This window comes from Lepidochelys olivacea, assembly GCF_965140295.1.
Source record: "Lepidochelys olivacea isolate rLepOli2 genome assembly, chromosome: 11".
Classification (NCBI taxonomy): domain Eukaryota; kingdom Metazoa; phylum Chordata; order Testudines; family Cheloniidae; genus Lepidochelys; species Lepidochelys olivacea.
In genome coordinates, this window is record NC_140421.1 from 59,668,026 (window position 1) to 59,689,873 (window position 21,848).

The 21,848-nt window shown below is 45.9% G+C and overlaps 1 protein-coding gene across 4 annotated transcripts in view; it reads left to right on the forward strand.

Moving 5' to 3' along the window:
• CFLAR (CASP8 and FADD like apoptosis regulator) overlaps nucleotides 1-21,848 on the forward strand; it is a 36,308-nt gene that overhangs the window by 8,130 nt on the left and 6,330 nt on the right. For 2 of the 4 annotated variants that reach the window (XM_084642606.1, XM_084642605.1), the window contains 8 exons: nucleotides 2,583-2,653; nucleotides 3,170-3,768; nucleotides 9,565-9,670; nucleotides 10,681-10,816; nucleotides 11,279-11,373; nucleotides 12,418-12,469; nucleotides 14,261-14,322; nucleotides 16,156-16,234. In XM_084642606.1, the coding sequence (XP_084498732.1) occupies nucleotides 3,476-3,768; nucleotides 9,565-9,670; nucleotides 10,681-10,816; nucleotides 11,279-11,373; nucleotides 12,418-12,469; nucleotides 14,261-14,322; nucleotides 16,156-16,234 (823 nt within the window). In that variant the 5' untranslated portion in view covers nucleotides 2,583-2,653; nucleotides 3,170-3,475. The remainder of the gene's footprint in view (nucleotides 1-2,582; nucleotides 2,654-3,169; nucleotides 3,769-9,564; nucleotides 9,671-10,680; nucleotides 10,817-11,278; nucleotides 11,374-12,417; nucleotides 12,470-14,260; nucleotides 14,323-16,155; nucleotides 16,235-21,848) is intronic. The other 2 variants (XM_084642607.1, XM_084642604.1) reach the window with 1 other exon arrangement.

A 21,848-nucleotide genomic window follows, 5' to 3' on the forward strand; every position in this document is an offset into this window, starting at 1 on the left:
CCTGCTCCCCACACCTCTGCCTGCTGTCCAGTGGAAGCGGGATCTGGGCAGCAGCAGCGCTGAGGAAGTGGCCAGAGCTAGCGAGAGGACAGTTAGCACACTGTCCCTGCCCTGCATGTGCCCGGAAGGTGCTTCCTCTGTGCTGCCACCACGATCCAGCTCCCCAGGCCACGGTCTGCTGCCCAGGGGAAGTGAGAGGGGTGAGGAAGGCACCTCTGGAGCACGTGCTGGGCAAGGAGAGGTTGCTGTCTACCAGTTTGCTGGCTCCGGCTGCTGCCCGAATCCCACTCCCCAGCCTGCTGCCCAGGAAAAGTCAGAGATGGGGGAGAGGGGATTTCCGGGAAATGCAGAATCCACCAGGACCAGGGGTGGGCAAACTTTTTGGCTCGAGGGCCACATTGGGGAATAGAAATTGTATGGCCATGAATGCTCACAAAATTGGAAATGGGGAGTGGGTGTGGTCTCTGGGGTGGGGCCAGAAATTAGGAATTCAGGGTGCAGGCTGAGGTGGGGGAGTGGAGAGTGGGGGCAGAAGGCGGGCTCTGGGGCGGTGCTGGGGATGAATTTGGGGTGTAGGAGGTTGCTCCAGGCTGGGATCAAGGGGTTCAGAGGGCAGGAGGGGGATCAGGGCTGGGGTTGGGGTGCGGGAAGGGGTGCAGGCTCCTGCTGGGGGTGCGGGCTCTGGGGTGGGGTTGGGGGTGCAGGAGGGTGCTCTGGGCTGAGATCGAGGGGTTTGGAGGGTGGGAGGGGGATCAGGGCTGGGGCAGGGGCGTGCAGAGAGGCTCAGGGGTACAGGCTTAGGGCAGTGCTTACCTCAAGCCGCTCCTGGAAGCAACGGCATGTCCCTTCTCCAGCTCCTATGTGGAGTCATGGCCAGGCGGCTTTGCACGCTGTCCTGTCTGCAGGCGCCACCCCTGCAGCTCCCATTGGCTGCAGTTCCCAGCCAGTGGGTGTTGCGGAGGCAGCTACTGGGGTGGGGGCAGCATGCAGAGCGGAGCCTCCCGGCTTCCCCTACGCGTAGGAGCCAGAGGGTAGACATGCCGCTGCTTCCAGGAGCCATGTGAAGCGGCCCTCGATTCTGCTCCCCGGCTGGAGCGCCAGAGCTGCTGCTTCCGGGAGCTGTGTGGAGCAGCTCCAAACCCTGCTTCCCGGCTGAAGCGCCAAAGTGCCAGGGTGGGGCAAGCCCCAGACCCCGCTCCCCAGCAAGAGCTTGAGGGCCAGATTAAAATGTCTGGTGGGCCGGATGCAGCCTGCGGGCCATAGTTTGCCCACCCCTGACCTAGACCCTTCCTGTGACCCACCGGTAGATAAGGACCCACTGTTCGGGAAACACTGTTTTAGAGAGTCTGAGCACTTAGCGCGCTCATTGATTTCTGTTGCAGTTCAGTGCTGAAACCTCAGGCTTTGTTGGGGATTGGAAACTTGATTATAAATAATTTAGATCTCATCTACACTGCAAAATGGAGTTGTGTTTTAGCTTTGTTGTAACTGGATCTCCCAACAGGTGTTTGGCCTTGTCTCTGCTAGTTTTTCCTCCTCCAATTTCCTATTGCTGCTTCCACAGGTTGGCTCTATCGTGCAGACAAGGTGCCTGCAACCAATGCCATTGTAATCCTTATGTTGTCTAGACCTGTGCTCCTTAGGGTTGGTGCCACACCAGCAGCTGTTCCTGTTGTTGCTACCACCCCTGCTCGGGACATTGGAAGTCTGAGGTTATAAAAAGTCAAATGGAGACACAGTCTTTGGCTCTACAGAAAATATGGGTCATTGTGTACGGTGGAACATATAGCTGAATGAGACCTTGCACTGGGAACTTGATTAGTTCTTTGTAGTGGTTTGGCTTGTGGGTTTAATGAGCCTTTATTTTTATTCATGTATGAGATGTGAGGCACAGGTGTTTACATGAAAGAGATGTATTGTTTTTAACAAGGGTCTGCAAGGGAAGAAAATTGCTTCCAGCTGGGTTTCTCTGATCTACTTTGAACTGGCTGGAAGCAGTATATATTATCTGTTCACCATTTCTGGAGCCATGACTTCCAAAGTCTGTGGCAAAGGACTGAAAAGCACAGCAGCAGCTTTAAACACGATAGGTAGAATTCTCAAAAGCCGTTAGGTGCCTAAGTCACTTAAGTCCAACTGACTTTCACTTCAGAGAAAAGTACATTGGAAAATAGCTATCTACCTAGCTACGTACATGGTAAAGGAGTACCTCACAAACACTGATGCATTTACTCTCACCCTATTCTTGTGGGGTAGGAAAGGCCTATTACCCCATTTAATAGATGGGGAACTGAGACAGTGGATGACGAAGACACTTGGCCAAGAGCTGTGTGGCAGGAACAGGAAGGAGAAACCCTGGTCTCCAGAAACTCAGCCCAGTTCCTTAACCAAATACTATTCTTACACTCTGAATATTCAAGACATCTTTGAAAATGGTGAGGCATTAACAGGTTAAAGAAAAGTAAATGCATGCTATTAAAAATGCAGCACAAGGCCCATCTGCACCTTCAAAGATTTATTATAAGTTTGTGTTGGACTTCTTTTTAAGTAAAAGAAAAACCTTTTTAAAAACTCATTTACAGTGGACCCTCCCTAACTGGAATCAGCAACTAAGAGAACCCACCATGGATTATTGGATTTCATGAACTGACCAGTAAGTGAGCCTGGTGTTTATGCTGATAAGCAAGGATAATACATCATAAAATATACTTTGCGCCTCTATTTTGACAAGCGTGCTTTATGTTTAATGTATTTACACTAGTCCATGTTATGCTAGCTAATATGTGCTGTGAATACTAGATAATGTTCTGTAGTACACTTTTTAAAAGTACCTCTTAGTAACCAGTACTAAGTACTGTCTTAGTAACAAGAGACTTTGCTACACCTCTTGGCTGTTAAACTTTTGCAGGAAAGTGTACTGAGACTTTTTTTCTTTGTTTCTTTTGTGAGAATGATTGGATTTAGATTTTTTAATTTTATGGCTCTGAACTTTTCATGTTCTAAAACAACTTGAACACTCACTGTTCTCATTTGTGGGCTGTTGTTTTTTGTTTCACTTCCTTTGGAATTTACAGATTTGCGTAATTAATAGTGCTTTACTTAAATGGATCTTCCATTCTCTGCTGATACTGATCTATCATGTACTTTTTTTTTTATTCATAATGAACAGCTTGGGGAACCCCTTCACGAATACTGGACCTTTGTAAGTAGGATCAGCATTTTGACCGGAACTTGAATGCCTCAAAGATTGAAGTGCAGCAGGAACTTGGATTACTTGAAAGGTTGCTCAGTAAATCATCAATTCAAGCAGGGCCTGTAATTTTTTTTTTTTCAACAGAATTTCTCTATTTAAAAACATCTGATTAAGATCAACAACGAACCACATGTTCTGTTGCAAATGGACTTCATGACATGTTGGCTTCCTGCTTAAAACACAAAAAGAGGGCAGATAAACTTAAAGGGACAGCAGCTTGTGATGACAAAGTGCCAAGTGCCAGCTGCCCTCATTCACCAGATCGAGCAGGAATTGGACGAAGATGAAAAGGAGATGATGTTTTTCCTGTGCCGGGATCTGGTTCCTGATTTATCTAATACAGACATCAGGGATCTCCTGGGGGTGCTGAATGAGAAGGGAAAGCTGCCATTGGGCTTGTCTGAGCTGTTATACAGAGTGAGGAGGTTTGACTTGCTGAGGAGGGCCCTGAGGACAGAGAGAACAGCAGTGGAGACTGATTTGGCCAGGTATCCTAGAATGGTCTCTGATTACAGGTAATTTGTCTGTTTCACTTTTCAAGAGTAACTTTTTGTTGTTATTGGTTTAATATAAATTATGGGTAAAAGAATAGCAGAAAAGAGGATCACATAGCGGTATAATAAAAAGGAAAAGGAGTACTTGTGGCACCTTAGAGACTAATCAATTTATTTGAGCATAAGCTTTCGTGAGCTACAGCTCACTTCATCGGCATCCGATGAAGTGAGCTGTAGCTCACGAAAGCTTATGCTCAAATAAATTGATTAGTCTCTAAGGTGCCACAAGTACACCTTTTCTTTTTGCGAATACAGACTAACACGGCTGCTACTCTGAAACCGGTATAATAAAGACGCTCTCCAAAGTTTGATCCCTACATCCAGCCTACCAGTTTCTTAGAAGTAGTGGTGTTAAAAGTGTGTGGCTTCATATTTAACAGAGGGGAACTATATACATTAAACACTAGGTACCTATATGATTTATATAGCTAGAAGGAAGAGCAGTGGGGATGAATAGATAGACAAGACCCTCTACAGCATCGTCATATTTAGTGACCCCCATTCATCATTGTCCTTTCATTCAAAACCAGGCCACGTAAACCTACAGTGCAGGATTGTCTCCAGCAGCATATCTCCCAGTGCTTTGTCCTGTCTGTCTAGTTTTAAATGTTCTTAGTGAAGGGCCTTCCTCCACTTTCCTGGGAGACTCTTCCACAGACAAACACTTGCCTCTGTCAGGAAGTTTGTCCTGCTACTCACCCGGTGTGACTTTAGCTTTTGTGGGTGTGGTCGGCTCATTGTTGAAGAGGAAATGCTGAAAACCCAGCTGGTTTGTTTATTAAAACAGTGCTTTTGCTAAAGGGGAGTTCTCCTTACATACCATGTACCCCCATTTTGGCTATGGTACGTGCTAAGAGGAACCTCATTACCCCCAGCAGTGACTATCACATAGTTGTTCTGAATGGAGGTGCCCAGTCTTTTGCCCACATTTTCATTTTGGGATACTTTTTCCTGGTTTAATTCTTACTATATCCCTTGCAGCAACTGAGATGCTGCATTAAGTAAAGCTCAACCTGCATCAATTACAGTACGTTGAAGGGTGCCAGAGTGCAATTCTCACTGCACTCCCCATCTTCCTAAAGAGGCAGAGGCTAGCATTTCCACGATGCTTCACACCCCAGCCATACTGAGGAATCAGACTCTTAAAGTCGTTCAGGAACCCATGAGTGCCATTGAGCAACATGTACTTAGTCTGGGAGCAAAATCTCATTCCATGGGCAAGTTAGTGATAGGTAATGGTGGTGTCATCTGATTTGTAAAACGTGTACAGAATCATAATTTCAGCAGTGTCAACCTTTGCGGCGTGGCAGAGGTGACTTGTTGCTCGACCCAGCTTTCATCTCCTCCCATTGGTGGAAATTTTGATGAGACCGTGTCACTGGAATTGGGTTGAGTTGGGCATCATTTGAAAGCCCTTTCTCTCACTAACACAATGGTACTAAATATGACATCCCTAGAACAATTATGTAGATAGATATTCAAGAAACCGTTTAAAAAGCAACACTTTTTTTAATGATACTTTATCACAAGGATGCATTACTTAAATAAAACAGATATTGCTCTTTGGTAATCCTTGGGAAGTTAGCCTTGACATGAAGGACTGAAAACATTTATTCATCCAAGTCATCGTCAATGTTGCCTCTGTCTAAGGCAGTGGGTCTCAACCTTTCCAGACTACTATACGCCTTTCAAGAGTCAGATTTATCTCGTGTACCCCCAAGTTTCACCTCAGTTAAAAACTACTTGCTTACAAAAATACAAAAGTATCACAGCACACTATTACTGAAAAATTGTTTACTTTCTCATTTTTACCTTATTTATCAAATAAATCAGTTGGAATATAAATATTGTACTCACATTTCAGTGTAGTATATAGAGCAGTATAAACAAGTCATTGTCTATATGAAATTTTAGTTTGTACTGACTTCACTAGGGTTTTTTATGTAGCATGTTGTGAAACTTGACAAATAACTAGATAAGTTGATGTACCCGCTGGAAGACCTCTGAGTACCCCAGGGGTACATGTACCTCTGGTTGAGAACCACTGGCCTAAGGCACCATTGCTAGACAGGGTGTCACACTGATCCTTGTCTGTCCCACACTGGTTCATCTCTGTATAAGGCAGACTGCTTGTCACATTTTTGCAGGGTGATGAACATCTGGTCTTTGGACATGAGCATTTGATTAGCTGAAGGATTGATTCAGGAACATATGGTATTTCACATATAATTGATGTTATCTGTCCATCCTCTAAGTCCCATCCGTGCCCAATAGAGGAGGGTAGTTTTGGATCACTTGGTCATTCCAGAGCCATTCCATTGCTTGATGATTTCCCCCCCTTGATACCAGGTGTCAATACATATCTTGTTGGTGGCAATTTTGTCTCCATTTGTCTGTTTCTTGGAAAAATATCTGCCAGCATAGCTCTGCAAGTGTCGTAATGTTGGTCTTGAAATGATAAACTCGGCATATGAACTCCACCAAGGGGCTTATGACCTCAACAGCATTGTCTCAGGGCTTGGCTACACTTGCACTTTATACGCAATAAAGCCACTCAGAGCGCTCTACCTTACTCCCTGTCCACACTGGCAAGGCACATAGAGCGCTCCTGGTACTCTACCTTGGCGAGAGGGATAACATCTGTTGCGTATTGGCTGAGACGCCCCAGCGTCAGTGTGAATGAGGAGTTAAGTTACTGCGCTCTGATTGACCACCAGAAATGTCCCATAATCCCCTTAAGCCAAGTGGTCACTCTTCCCTTTGTTGTGAAATCGCTGCAGGAATGTGGACGTGGAAGTGCGGTTTCAGACAGCAGCTGCTTATCTGCTTAGACAAACATTTACTGTTTGCTTTGAGTGAGTGAGAGGCGGGGGGTCTGGGGGTCTGACCTTACAAGACAGCAGTGCTGACCCATTGTCAGCACCCCAGAAACCCTCTCTCTGTCCCCCCACACATACACAGCACGCTCCACCCCACCACCCTCATTTGAAAAACATGTTGCAGCCACTTGAACGCTGGGATAGCTGCCCATGTTGCACCGCTCCCAATGCCGCTGCAAGTGCTGCAAATGTGGCCACGCCAGTGCGCTTTCAGCTGTCCGTGTGGACAGACTGCGGAGCTTTCCCTAGGGCGCTCTCTAAAGGCTGGTTTAACCCAAAGCACTCTACAGCTGCAAGTGTAGCCATAGCCTCAGCTGTTCTGAGCAACTTCAGAATGAGTATTCTGGCTGAATGAGTATTTATTCAGGCGGAATAAATGCCTTCCAGTAAGATAATTTGGACTTTCCAGCCAACCTTCCAGTAATGTCACATCCTGAATGGTCGTAGAAACCTGGCAGGGCAGCAGCTTTTAATGGCCCAAGTGATAGGCACACATCTCTGAGGGATATACAGCGATTCAGTTCTCCCAGGAGCAGGCACAGGAAACAGAATCTTGCAGAAGTCTTGGGTAGCGTCTCTCGGAGAGCACTAGACCATCTGTGTCTTGCGTAAATAGCCAGGGTTTAGTAGCACCTCCCTCTGGCATTGATGGCATACAAGATAATTTTAGTTTCAACCTCCTCAAGGGAACCATGAAGAAATGCCACTGAACAGTACAAGGCAGCAGCTTCATTACACCATGCAATGACAAAATTCTTTGAGTAGTTCTTCACATGCTGTACTATTTTTCCTGCAAGGTATGCAGTGAGCTTGTCCTTCGTGCAAGTATGAGACAGTAGCTTCTTCATTGTGACACTGGAGATGTTCAGAGAGTCAATGATTTTATGCTGGACCAGTGCAATACTGTGGAGTCTCTTCTTACCTTTCGATCATTGACTTACCCGCAGAATTACACCTGCTCCAGACCACATAATTCTGATGTTCAGTTCTTAGGATGGGAGAGAGGGTGTGTAGAAGGTATATAGGGTTGCCAGGTGTCCAGTTTTTGATCGGAACGCCCAGGCGGTACTGTCCAGGCACTAAAAGTCCGGTTGGTGGCACAGCGGGGCTAAGGCAGGCTCCCTACCCAGTTCCGCGCGGCTCCCGGAAGCAGCAGCATATCTCTCCAGCTCCTAGACACGGGGGAGCCAAGGAACTCGGCGTGCTGCCCCCATCCCGAGCGCCAGCTCCGCAGCTCTCGTTGGCCAGGAACCGAGGTGCGGGGGCGGTGCCTGTGGGCGAGGGCAGCGCACAGAGTCCCCTGGCTACTCCTGTGCATAGGAGCCGGCTTCCCGGGAGCCACCTCAGGTAAGCGCCGCCCGGAGCTTGCAGCCCTGAACCCCCTCCTGCACCCAAACTCCCTTACAGAGTCCAACCCCCTGCCCCAGCCCCCTTCCTCACCCAAACTCCCTCCCAGAGCCCGCACCCCATGCTCCCTGCCACACTCCAAACCCCTCGGCCCCAGCCCAGGAGCCCTTTCTGCTCATTTCCAGCCCCACACCAAAGCCCACACCTCCAGCCGAAGCCCTCACACCCTCCTTTACCCCAACCCCGTCCCAGCCTGGAGCCCCTTCCCACACTCCGGAGCCCTCATTTCTGGTCCCACCCTGGAGCCTGCACCTCCTCTCTCACCCCAACCCCTGCCCCAGCCCGCTGAAAATGAGCGGGGGGAGGGGAGGGGAGGGCGAGCAATGGAGGGAGTGGGGATGGAGTGAGTGTGGGGGGAGGGGTGGGGCGAGGGAAGGGTGTTCAGTTTTCTGCTGTTAGAAAGTTGGCAATCCTAGGTGTACAGGCACCAACAGTGCTGCCTAATGGTTTGGCAGGGTTTTGGCAGGCACCTCCGTGTTGAAAGCACAGTCCGTTCCTTCAGTACCCCTGGCACAATGGTTTCCAGTCCTTCCCTTTAGCACAGAGACCTGCTTGGGGCTGGGCATTTGAACACTCAAGGCCTTTCCTGCAGGTGTCTCACCAAGGTGAAGACTCCTGGTGGGGTAATGCCCTTTCCAGTGGGCTTCAGTCCAGGGTCTACTGCTAGGCAGATACACTTGACATTTTGGGGTGCTAAACCGTTGCTCTTCCCTGGACCACTTCCTACCCCAGTCCCCTTTTGCTTCCTGGAGTAACTTCCCTAAATCTCTGGCCTGCAATCCCAGTTGTCTGCCTCCCCTCCGTGGGTTTGCCCAGATCTGTGTTGCCAGATCCCAGGCAATGAGTTCCTGGGGAGTAGCATTTTCCCTTCAGAGCAGCCCTGTGCTCCCTTCTGCTGCCTCCCTCTGTACTGCGCTTCTTCACTTTTTAAAGCCCTGGCTCCAGCTGGTACAGTCCAGACTGGGCAGGGCCAGGTGCGCCCAGTCCGTTCCTACCCCATCACAGGGTGCTATCAGAGTTTATCTATACAGCGACTTTTACAGCAATTGTTCAAAAGACTAGGAAGGACTGTGGGAATTGAGTCAATAGGAAATAGTGACACCCATTGGGAGAACATGTCTTCCTGATCCCTCTCCTGCTTTCCTTTAGTCCCCTGAAGCAGTCAGAAGTCATGTAATCGTAACACTTGGTGGGTTGTAGGTTAACGTGCTCACACATCAAGTCAAAGTCAGAGCCAGGAATATAAACCCACTTCCCTTGATTTCCAGTCTGCTCTCTTAACCACTGGACCCTTCTCCCTACTGAGTGTGTCTTGGAGACTTAGAGAGGTATATGTGTTGATTGCAAGGAATGGATTATTTAATCAGACTGGGGAGCTGGATAAAGCCTGTTTCTGTGACTTGGGCCATTTGAGCAGGACTGGGATATTACTGAAAGCTAATCCTTTGGAAATGGCTGATCTCTCTTGCAGGGTGCTGATGGTAGAGATTAACGAAGAGCTGGATAAAAAAGAAGTGGGTTCTCTCATTTTCCTGCTCAAGGATTATGTGCCACGTATGAAAATGGCAAAAGAGAAGGTAATGGCTACTTTTTGTTTCCATATTGAATTATCTTTTTTGCTCCAAAATGGAAGGGGTAGGTGAATGAGAAACTAAAGGAAAAGGCAAGTTACCAAAATAACATGTGAAACCCGAAGGGAGAGAAAAGAGATGCATAGAAACAATGGAAAAGAGAAGCAGAAATAAGGAATTATGGGCGGGACGATGCTGCATTAAAATCAAATAGGATGGAACAGGAACTAAGATCTAGAGAGATGAGGAGAGGGAAATATGAAGAGTGTTACACTTAGTGGGACTAGTTGCTGGAAGAAACTCAGAAATAAAGCCTCTCCCCTTAAAAGTTCTGGCATTTGAAAGTATGTGGGATCCAATCCCTCTCCCTCCCAAATGGAGAAAAATATGAATGTAACCATGATTATGGGGATAATGCCCCTTCGTGTTTGTCCCCTAGTTCACATGTTAAACAAACTGGTTTATTTTACCAAAGCAGCTCTTCTTCCATTTGAATCCTGGTTGTGTCTCTCTGGGTGTTCTGAGTCAGAGGGATGCAGTAATTGGGAGATAATTAATCTGTCCTCACAGAGCACAAGTTTAAGAAATTTGTTTTTTTGTCACTGAGGTTTTTCTTGCAGAGAAAAGAGTGGGTGGGGGAAAAAAATACAGATTTCCCAAGGCTTTCATACTCTGTGGCATGTGAGGCAAGGTTCTGCCTGGCTGACTGAGCAGTGGGGAGAAAATGAAAACTGTTTCCTCAAACACTATGATGTGTCTTTGCAACAGCATCACACTCTAGCTTTCAGATAATAAATTGGCATGACACCAAGAATCCTTGCACATTCCAGACTGGCAGCTGTGTGAATGCTTAGGAGGACTTGCATTCGTAGTCTCTGAAGAGTTAAAGGAGAGCCTGCATTATGCCCTGTATCGTTTTGTTGGGCTACTGAAGCTAGACTTGCTCTTCCCAGAGTTTCTGGTAGGGAACAAATTGCTGGCCTTCAAGTTTGTAATGCTTTCTGCTGCTGTCCTAGAGTTTCCTGGCTGTTGTCAGTGATCTAGAGAAACTAAATCTGGTGGCTCCGAATCAGTTGGATTTGATAGAAGACTGTTTGCAGAACATTCATAGGATAGACCTGAAAAAGAAGATCCAGCGGTACAAATGTGAAGGTAAGACACATGTTTTTCACCTCAGTACTGAATAGGGATCATTCAGTCCTCCTAAGAATTGGACACGCTTGGTGATGAAGACACTGGATTACATTTTCGAGGAACTACAGTGTAAAAAAATGCTTAGATATATCACAATACCAAGGACATTCAGAGTGGGGAATATAACTTTTCCCTTCACCTGCTGCACACTGGAATACATGCTACCATTTTGAAGAGCTTTGCAATATGTAGGTACAGTACTACGCCCTTAGGATGGTGATCCAGCTGTGACTGAAAAATTGACTGACTCATTATTAATGATTATTAATCTGTATTGCATTAGTGCCTAGAAGCCCCCAGTCAAGGACCAGGACCCCATTGTGCTGGGCACTGTTGAAACACATACTCATCTTGGGGAGAAGGCTCTGCTTTAATAACCACAGCTAATTTCATCTCTGTATATTTCTGTTCAATTTTCAGCTCTGTCCAACAGTGGTTCTCAGCCAATGTATATAAATGCACTTCAGGCATCTCTCCCTAACCTGACTCTCATTGACCCTCCCTACAGTTCAGGGGTAAGTATGCAACAGATCGGCCAGATTCGTGGTTTGTCTGTAAAAGCTGTCAGGAGCAAGAAGAAATTGACCTTCCAAGAAGTTGGGGGATAGAGAAAACTAATTCAGGGCACTTGGTACTGCTAGTAACTGGAATATAATGCATGGCTCAATCTATTTGTCTAGTCCCTTTTACCTGCTGCTTTTTTGGTCCTGATCTAGCACTTGTAACTCAGACAGAACTTCCATTGAAGCTACGAGGGGGTGTTTTTTTCCTGAGTTACTAGGACAAGATCAAGCTCTTTATCCTTATGTGTGGCTGTGGTACGTCATGGAAAACCTATGGAAAAATACTTTTCCCACTGACTGTTCGAAGCTGAAGGTTTTGGTTTATGTTTTTGGGAAAGGTAACTTTCCTTAGATTTCCCATAAAGTCTATGTTTTGATCAATGATCTTGACTGAATATATGACAAGTCCGTTTGAGATTATTAGGAGTTTATTCTTGTCGTATGTAATTTATCCTAGATTTGCAGCTGGGTCTTGAATATGTTGTCTGACACTGATGTCATGATAATTCCAGCTTTCTTAATATAGCCCTTTCCTCAGAAAGAATTCTTCAATCTTATATATTCTGTAGATATAAATGTATGAAGTGTATCATAAATATAATACACACTGAAGTGCATAGTACACCCTCCAACACAACTTCAACAATAATGTCCCTTTCTGTTACCAGTTTGGGAAATACACAAAACTAGTTTTCAGAGTTGCTACAGTATAGATACAGCATCCCATTCAATTCAGTTTAACTGCCTGTTGCATGCAAAACGCCTCATTGGCTCACAGTTTTCCACCTCTCTGTGGAGTTGGCTTTGTTTTGACTGAACCTTTGACCAAAGTTTGTGCCTGATGCGGTAAATGTTGCTACTCCTGTATAGTGGATAGAGCTGTTAACTCTTTATTTATAACCTTCTCTTTTTGAAAAATCTTGTGTGATATTTAACAAGGTGTGATTGTACATTTCTGGTAAAACAGAGAAAATATGCCTTCTTTTTAACTTTTAGATCCAGAATGTGAACAAAGAAAGATCATTAAATGGACAACATGCCATTCAGAGTAAGAACACCCTACCTGTTCTTTCATTAATAAAAAGACCAACTGTGTACTTCTTTGTATTAAGGGACTAGCTTTCAGTGGTGCTGATTACCTGCCACTCCAATTGATTTCAGTTGAAGCTTGTAAGCACTCCATATGAGCACTATTTTTTAATATTTACTCATTTTATTAAATTTTCCAGTGTCCTTCATTTTAAACATTCTTTAAAGCATTTGGGTGACAAACTATCTAACTTACTGGAGTAGAATCTAAGGAAGTAAAAATGACGCTTTACTGTTTAAGATAATAGAATTAGTCTCCTTCAGATACCATCTATATACCAATGTGGGAGATATCACATTAAAATAGGATGTGGTACTATATAAAGCCTGTAGACCTGAGCATTACCCACATAACTGGTGTTTTAACTCTTGATTAGATGTGTCACATAGTTAGACCAAGGATGGGATTCAGTACAAGTACTATGTGGGAATCTAGAGAGGTCAGAAAGACCACAGGAAACATTCCTAGTGAAAAAGTTGCAAACTACATGGGGAAAGGAAAGGAATGAGATCCAGTTTACTTTTTGCTGTTAATTTAATGGACTATGCTGCCCATAAAACAATATGGTTGCATATGTTAAAAATTCATGTAATCAGTGTGCCTATGTGCTGTTTTTCTTGGGTAAAGTTTTGATGAAAATACACAGATCATTTAATTAAGAGGTCTATTTATGTGGAAAGAGAGAGGGAGAGAACTACAGACGTGGGTGTGGGGGCAATCTTACCTTTGTATTGAAGAAGCAGAACAAAGTAGATTAGATTGGATTTTCAGGCAATTTTTCTGTGTATATTTTGACTTGGGATAAATGAGGAAACCACTGTATTTGTTTCTGTCTCTTTTCATTTATTTCCCTGTAATTTGTAGTGTTTGTAAAATAGTACAATACTTCTAAATTCCCATGGAGTGCAACGACAGAAACGAGAACTGATCCAAAACATATTTCTTATAAGAAAGCCAAGTTAGAAAAAAACAAACCCAAACCAGCTCAGCCAATTAAAGATGAGAGATCTAGGTAATTAGCCTTTTTAAAACAGGGTTAACCATTGTAAAACAAGACATAACTAGGGCTAACTTATTTCCCCACTTCTGGGTTTTCTATATCTATCTGAGCTGGCCCAGAAAAGCAAAGTGAACTCTTAAGTCTGCAACGTGTTACTATCTTGGCTAATTTATTGCTTGTGAAAGGTGCTGAATTGAAGCCCTGGAGACTGATATCCTCTTGTTATCCACCGCACTGGAACAATATGAGCAACAGCAGTGCAGGCATCCCTACACTGAGAGAGCCACGAGCTGCCACTCTAATGGGACCCCTGATTAGGAATGTGCAAGGGTAGCTGTGTTTCCATGTGCCTTTAATCCTTGGCATCTCTGCAGAGCCTGCCAAAAGGGGTGCCAATTAGTGGCAATAAGATGTAGGTTTTATCATGGGCACCGTAGTCCATCAGGAACTAGGCTGAGACCTCCAACTACTTTCACATGTGATGCTTTGCGAACATTCATAGGCCACTGTTCTGCCAGCGCACAATGATTTTCAGTCACTAGTAACATGGGCTAGGTTCACTTGAATTTTTTTGTTTTTTTTAAACATGTAGTATGTATTTGCTCGGATAGGAATTAACAGGGCTGAAGGAGAGAGATGTTGGGTTACTTTTTTATTTAATTTTATTTTGAAAGAAACCTCACTAATATCTGCATACTAAAATATCACGTAAATGCTGAGAATCATTATATTGTGTTCTGTAACCACAGCAGAACCAGTTCACACATCAGTACAGGAATCGGGAGCCACCTCATCTCAGGTGAAAAAAAAGGTATATATACACTTTCGTGACTGATTTTTGAAGAGACATCCTCCATTTCCATGCCTGGAAAAATGCATAATTGCATACTACTTGTGCATTTTTGGCAGGGGATTACTGTATGCTTTATTGTTAGCAAGGGAATACTATTCATGGGGGAATTCTGCACTACTGCGCGCCTGCAAATTTAATGAGCCCTGCAGATTTCTAATTGTGGAGAAAAAAGCTTCTGCCAGAATGTTGCTGCAGTTCTGCCTGTTGCCCACCAGAGGGCACTTTGGCGATAGCCCTAAGCTGCAGCTCCCTGCCAGTGAAGGGAAGTGCTTGCAGGGCTTGTCAGGCCAGGTCAGGAGTCAAGGGCTGTGGGGTGCTAGGGAAGGGGCTTATAAGGGCTAAGGGGGAGGACAGACTGGGGAAGGGGCTGAATGGGAGTGGAGGCACAGGGCCACGGGGGGAGGGGTAGAGAGCTATATAGGGACAGGGGAGTGGCTGGCTGAGGGCACAGAGACATGGGAGCAGGCAAGGGGGTGCAGAGCTACACAGGGACAAGGGAGTGGCTGGCTGAGGGCACAGAGACGCTTGGGGATTGGGGGAGGGATACAGAGACACATGGGGACAAGGGCAGGTATGCCTGACTGAATGGGAGAGGCTGGGGTTAGCCAGGGTCTGCGTGGGGGAAGCTTCCTAACAATCCCCCCCCACACACACCAAAAAAACCCACCACAAAAAAAAAAAACCATTCCATACTTTTCCCATCCAGACCCAACAACCCTCCAAGTTCACACCCAGGCTCCTTCCCAGCAATCTACTTCCCTCTCCCTCAGCTCCTCCGTTACCCCTGACTCTCCCAAGCCTTTGCACCGCTTCTGAGGGGTGCGGGAAATATGGTTCTGTATTGTAGTTTAAGTGAATTATTACTGAGAGTTCATTATTAATATGCCTAGTAAGGAATCTGTTTGTCAAAAAAAACATTTCCTGAATCTTTTTTGTTGTCTGTATTGTTACAGACATACTTGCTGACAGGTATTTTGAAATAAATGATCAAAAATAATTGAAACTGGTGTGATGATATTGTGTTATTTTGACAAATAAAATATGCATAATTTTAAATTTTTTGTTGCAAAATTTTAAATTTTTTTTGGCACAGAATTCCACCAGGAATAGAATATCTGTAGCAAAGTGGTGGTAAACTTGTTAAAGGGGAGGGATTGAGTGAACTGAACTGTAGTTTTTCCACAAGATGACTGCTCGGTAAGGAAATACATGTTATTGTAATTAACCATGCCGCTGCAGGTGTATAGAACACACAGTTGTTCCACTTCCTGTTAGTGTGGCAATAAAAAGTTGTCCAAGTCCCATTGTGTACAGAGAGAATTGACAGTCTCTCCATCAGGGTCATTGCTGTGAATGGCCATATGATTAAGAAGATTCTTCTTAAGTTAAAGATCTGTCTGCAGTAAACAGCTTTGCAATCAAACTTGCCCCAACTTTCCTAGAAAGTCTGGGTCACACTCCGCATTTGTTTATGGCTTATGATGCAACTCCATTAAAGATAGTGAGATTGCATGGAGTGAGGGGCCAAACCAAGGTAATAGCAGTGCCAAATAAAAACCATGCATCAATGCCTCCGGAACCTTTCCCATCACAGAAGTGAAGTATGTCAGTTAGAGGGACATCTGCAGCACCTCCACATACATTTCTGCCAGCCACTTTGTGCACAGCCCACAGGGTGAGAGAGGGAGGGGGCAGCTCTGTGTGGGAAGGGGGTTCAAAAGGAGAAGGTCTGTGCACTGGAGGAGAGAGAGCGCAGCAATGAAATAGATATTTGCTCTTTTGCTTTTCTAGGTGTACGATGATCAGTACAGAATGCAGAGTCGGCCTTTGGGGATATGCCTGATTATAGATTGCATTGGCAATGACACAGGTGGGTCTCAAGAACATAAAATTCTTTGCAGCTCTACTCTGCAGCATGTACAATATTGTAATGTAAGGATTATGATTGGCCAGACTACATTCCGAGTGTGCAAGTGTGTGTTGCAAAACAAAGGTCAGATCTCATTGGTCATCTGGTCTAAAATGTTGTTATTTGGTACTATTATTTGGTGGTGGTTTGGTTTTACAGTAGTGGCTAAAGGGCCCAGCTGAGATTAGCAGCACATTGCCCTCCGTGCTGTAAATACACATAGCAAGAGAGTCTCTGCCCCAAAGATCTTAAGCTGTAAATAGACCAAGAACAGACCAAGAGGAAGAAAAAGGGTGGAGTCTCTGGGAGGGAGTGACTTGCTCAAGATCTCACATCAGGGGCAGGCATAGAATGGAAGTTTCTTACTGCTTTTAAAAATAAAAGCAATAGTGCACTTCAAACAGTGTGCTTACATTGGACAGCACGTGTCTTGAGTAGCTGAAGGCACAGAACCTTTTATTCATAACACACCTGGGTTTCTGTCATATCTCAGCTTAGCAGAAGCTGATATCACAGCTTTAGAGGGGAAGGAACTGGTTTCTTTAATTTCCTCTTGACATTTTTGGAAGCATTTACATGTAAAGTTGAATTCCATAAATACCCAGGTTAAAGTTTGCATTTTTCAGACAGTCTTTTGAAAAGGTCCATGTGACAGACTCTTGCGTAAGCAAAAATCTCTCTAGGGCTTGAATCATGCCAGTGGAATACACGAGTGGCTAAAAACAGAAAACAGAGAATGCTTGCAATCAGCACCAATTCAAGGCTAAGGGCAGGCGGAAGGAGGGGGTTTGTGAGCAGCTCTCTGCTGTTCCTTATTATTAATGGTCTAAGCGGACAGACCATCTTTCTATAATGCTTACACTTTTCTTCACACAATATTTGGAGAATAGTAACTGCAAACATGGAGACGCAGCAGGATCTGAATCTGGCAGGCAAGTGGCATCTTAGGCTGACAGATGTAAAACAAGAAATTCTGATAGCCACCATATGGGGATTCTTGGAACTAGAAGTCATAGGCGGTGGAACTAGGAGCAATGGCGTAGCCAGGTGGAGCGAACAGGGGCAGCGGACATAAAAAAGGGTGCCACCCGCTTGTACACATCGGGCGGCGCTCTGGGTCCTCGGCGGCCCTGAAGGACCCCGCCACCGAAATGCCGCCGAGGACCCAGAGTGAGTGAAGGCCCCCGCCGAGCCGGAGCGCGTGAAGGCCCCTGCCGCTGAAGACCTGGAGCACCGCCGGGTGAGTAAAAATTTTAAAAAGGCACCTATAAATTGAAAAGGCGCCACTGGTGCCCAGAGGGGGAGCGGCTGCTCACCCCGGCTTCGCTACCTGCTGGGAGTGCTGGGGGTCCTGCTGCGCACCCTGGCTTGATGTGGGTTCCATCATATACGGGGTTTACAGTTCAGTTCAGTGGCTCTCCGCACCCCCACTATCCAAATTGTGCTAGCACCCATGCTAGAAGGGACCCAAGGCCTTACCCTGGTGCAAAAGGGAGAGTGAAGGGAAGGTTCTCTGAATTTTACTGTATACGAGTTCCCGCAGCTACAGCTTGTGTGGCATCCTTCGAGATTGCTGTGCCTTTCCACTCTTCTAAAGGGAGGCAGAAGTTGAATAGGAAAAAAGGGATTTGTTCAGAGCCATGAAGGGAGAAGGCCTTGCCTACATTCCTGACGCTTGAACCACCTGTGATAAAATTAAAGAAAAGACTAGAAGGAGGGGCCTGTGTAAATGATTATGCAGCTGTGCAAGTGGCCACATAATCATCTCTGTGGTACATAACATGAGCTGGTGGCCGTCTGAGTTTGAAGACAGCCTGAAACAATAGTTTTGAGAGAAGCGTGAGCTACTCATTCAATGGGATATTCATGCTGACGCCTAATTATGTGAATTTAAATGTGAACATTAACTATTTCACTGCTCATCCTTTTAGCAGGAAAAAGGCTAATGTATATCTCTGGTGTTCAAGTTCGTGGCAGTGAACCGGGATGACCTTGCCTTCTAAAGGGCTTGGGGCTCAGCTGCACCTCTGCCAGGCTTAGCCCACTTTCCCAGGTGGAGGGACCAGTCAGGAAAGGGCCCGTGAGGAAGCCTAGGCTGAGGAGCTCTTAGGGAGAAAGCCAGGGAGAACAGCCTGCAGTGAGCAGGAGCCAGTGAGGAAGGCCACATGGGAGGGAATCCCGCTAGGAGGAAAACTTCAGCAGGGATAGGACTGAGAACCCTGCAGTAAGGGTATCAGCCACTAGGAAGGGAGGGGAGAAGGTCTGTATTGCATTAGCTTGGTTCATAGCCAGACTCCCCAGAGTGGAGGGCTATTGGGCAAACACCCATGTGTGAGTCTGGGTAACTGGGCAAGAAAGGGAAACAGAGTTAGGGCAGGGCCTGAAGCGAGATCGTGTACGTCCCTGCTCCGGTTAAATATCTGGGCAGCTGGTTGCTCTGGTGGAGACAAAATTATTCAACCCTCCATCTCCTCCCCCCAAAATGGGGAATGAAAGGTGAGGGAACCCTCCCCACAACCAACAGCCCCACTGACTCTTGCTGCCAAAATCTCTGGCTCTCATTCCCCTCCCAACAGCTCCCACTGCACTGTTAGCTTGGCAATACTAAAACCTGTGGCATGTGGAAAATGTGAAGGCTGCATAAACAGAACTGAATTTAATCTCAGAATAAGGAGTATAAGGGACGGATACTCTGCAGGTGAGAGTTGTGTGTTTGTGTTCATAGTGAATGAACTAAAGGTCACGCTACAGAATTACCACTTTGCTGTGCTGGAAGCTCCCTCCTGCAAGCCTCAGGAGTGGGGAGCTGTGTGTGGCAGCAGGCTTGGGTTGGGATACAGAAGATGGGAGGGGTGGAGGGCTAAAGAGATCCCCTATTCCCATGATAAGGAGGTCAGTGAGGAAAAACCAGATGCACTTAAATTGGCGGCAGATGGAGGTGGAGGCAGAGGAGTGGGCTCTTAAGGTGTGGAGGAATTGAGGCTGTTTTTGGCCCTGCATGCAGTCCTGCTCTTTGTGGCCCAATTTAGCAAAGTACTTACTGTAATCCCACTTACTTCAGTGGAATTTAGGCATGGGCTTAGCTTTAAGTGTGTGCTGAAGCGCTTTGCTGAATAGGGTGGTTTGTTGAATGGCAGGACCTACCTTCTTACAGCAAAAGTGGATGTGGGGAGAAGGGCAGAGAACTGGAGGGAGAGAGAGAACTTGTTGGGAGGGCAGAGAGTAGAGGGGGAAAATGCTATAAAAATTCAGGGTCCCTCGTGCATAAATTTAGATCTCCTCTGCCACATAAGACATCAGACCTTGTGCAACACACACACACACACACACTTCTAAATGGCTGTTACTCAGCAAACACCCCATACTAAGGAAATGGGCACCGGGCATCGGGTCTAATAACAACAAATCGAAGAGCCCTAAACTAGCTCTGCCACACCTGCTCCGTATGGACAACTCAGCCCTGACAAAGGAGCAAAACTGTCCTTACAGGAGCATGCTCCAATCAGAGAATGTTAACTTGGTAGAGCAGGGTCCTCCATAGCCAGAGGGGGCAAAAACGGGTTAAATCTTCAGAAATTGGCATTTAATATGCACCGGCAGACTATGCCTGTATGCACAAAACGGCTGTCTGCATGCACAAGTACTTGTTCTTTGCCTGTGCAAAATCCTGCAGTAATACAGCTGCTTGCACAGCTTTTTTAGGTCTCTCAGGAATAGTTAAAGGTAGAGGATAAATTTTCTATCATCACCTTCTGGAAATGGGCTGTTAAATAGACTTGTACTTTATGCACCCACCCGTATTATGTTAATAGGATTACAAGGAGGTTTGACAGCGGCAGGGCATATGACAATGCCTACATATAGTTTAAGAAGGGTCTGATTATTCTAGAGACCGTGTGGTGAGATGCCTGATTGCAGAAGTCAGATGTTTTCAGGCAGAGGAGAAAAAGGGTGGGAAGAACTGCTGGGGGACAGAGCTGCATCTGCCATCAGCAGCGGATGGAGTGCAACTGCCCAGGAGTTATTCTGAAGAGACTGCACCAAAGTTGGAGCAGCTGCAAATGACACAAAACACAAGCAACACCACTTTATCATAGATTGAATAAAATTCAAGCCCAGCCACCAATGGCTAGATTCTAGGGGATCTTGGCTTCCTTTCTCAAATCAAGATGGAAGCTGGGATCTATATTTGCAGCATTTCTCTGGCAAAACAATTCCACCTTCTCTGCCTGGATTTTTTAGTGATAAAGGATGTCGTTAAAATAAAGTGTTTGCCGTGTCTTGGGGGGCGGGGTTTCTGCCACTGGAGTTATATGGAGCATCGGATATTGCCCCCTTAGATTTCTGCACCCCTGGCTTTTACTTTTCCCCTTGTTCAACCTCTAATGTGAAATAGCTCCATCCAAAGCTCACAGCATATTTTGCAAAGACAGAATAGCATGCAATTAGAATGTCAGCTGTAATTAATTAAATAATGTGTATGTGTAGGTTGCTACAGATAAGCGTGTGTTTTTTGTGGACGGATACACACACACTCACACTCTCTCTGCTAGGAATAAACTATGTAAAAGACACTCAGATTGCCTGTTTGTACATGCCCTACATTGGAATAAATATATCTGATTGTTGTTAACTAAGAAACAAGGTATTTTTAGGGCTTAAACAGTATTAAAACGATTCAGTCTCTTGAATAAAAAAATCTCATGGGGCTAAACCTGATTTTACCTGAACTGTGCACCCTCTTCAACATTCAACCTCCTGAAGAGGTGGTGTTCCCCCCACATGGCCCTGAGAGACTGCAGCCTCTTGTTAATCGCTCAGATAGGGATGTTGCTTTCCCCATCTTTGAATGAAGCATCCTGGCAGAACACACAACTAACTGTTGATGCCTGTCAGCTTTTCTGAACAATAGATTTAACTGGCTGCAAAAATCACTTCCATTTTTCCCCACTAGTTTTTAAAATGAAAATATCTTAAATTTGAAACATTATTCTTTCCCTACTTAAAAAACAAATGAAAAACCAGCAACAAAAAGAACCCCACACAACCCTGGGAAAGTCTTTTGCATTATTTCACATGATCAATCCATTTCAGAAAGTGAAAAGAATATTACTGTCTCTGTTTCTCCGCTCCTCCTAGTGAGTGAGCTTGCAGAGCTATTCCTTTAGCTCACTAGGTAGAGCGGGGTGGCCAGCCTGTGGCTCTTCAGAGTTAATACGCGGCTCCCGCTATAGACGCTGACTCCAGGGCCGGAGCTACAGGCGCCAACTTTCCAGTGTGCCGGGGGGGGCTCACTGCTCCACCCCTGGCCCTGCCACAGGCCCTGCCCCCTCCCCTGAGCCTGCCGTGCCCTCACTCTTCCCCCTCCCCCCCAACCTCCTGCACACCACAAAACAGCTGATTGGGAGGTGTAGGGAGGGAGTGGGAGGCTGATCCACAGCGCTGCTGGTGGGTGGGAGGCGCTGGGAGCGGGGCGGGTGGGGGGGGGGGCTGCTGGCGTATTACTGTGGCTCCTTGGCAATGTACGTTAGTAAATTCTGGCTCCTTCTCAGGCTGGCCACCCCTGAGGTAGAGG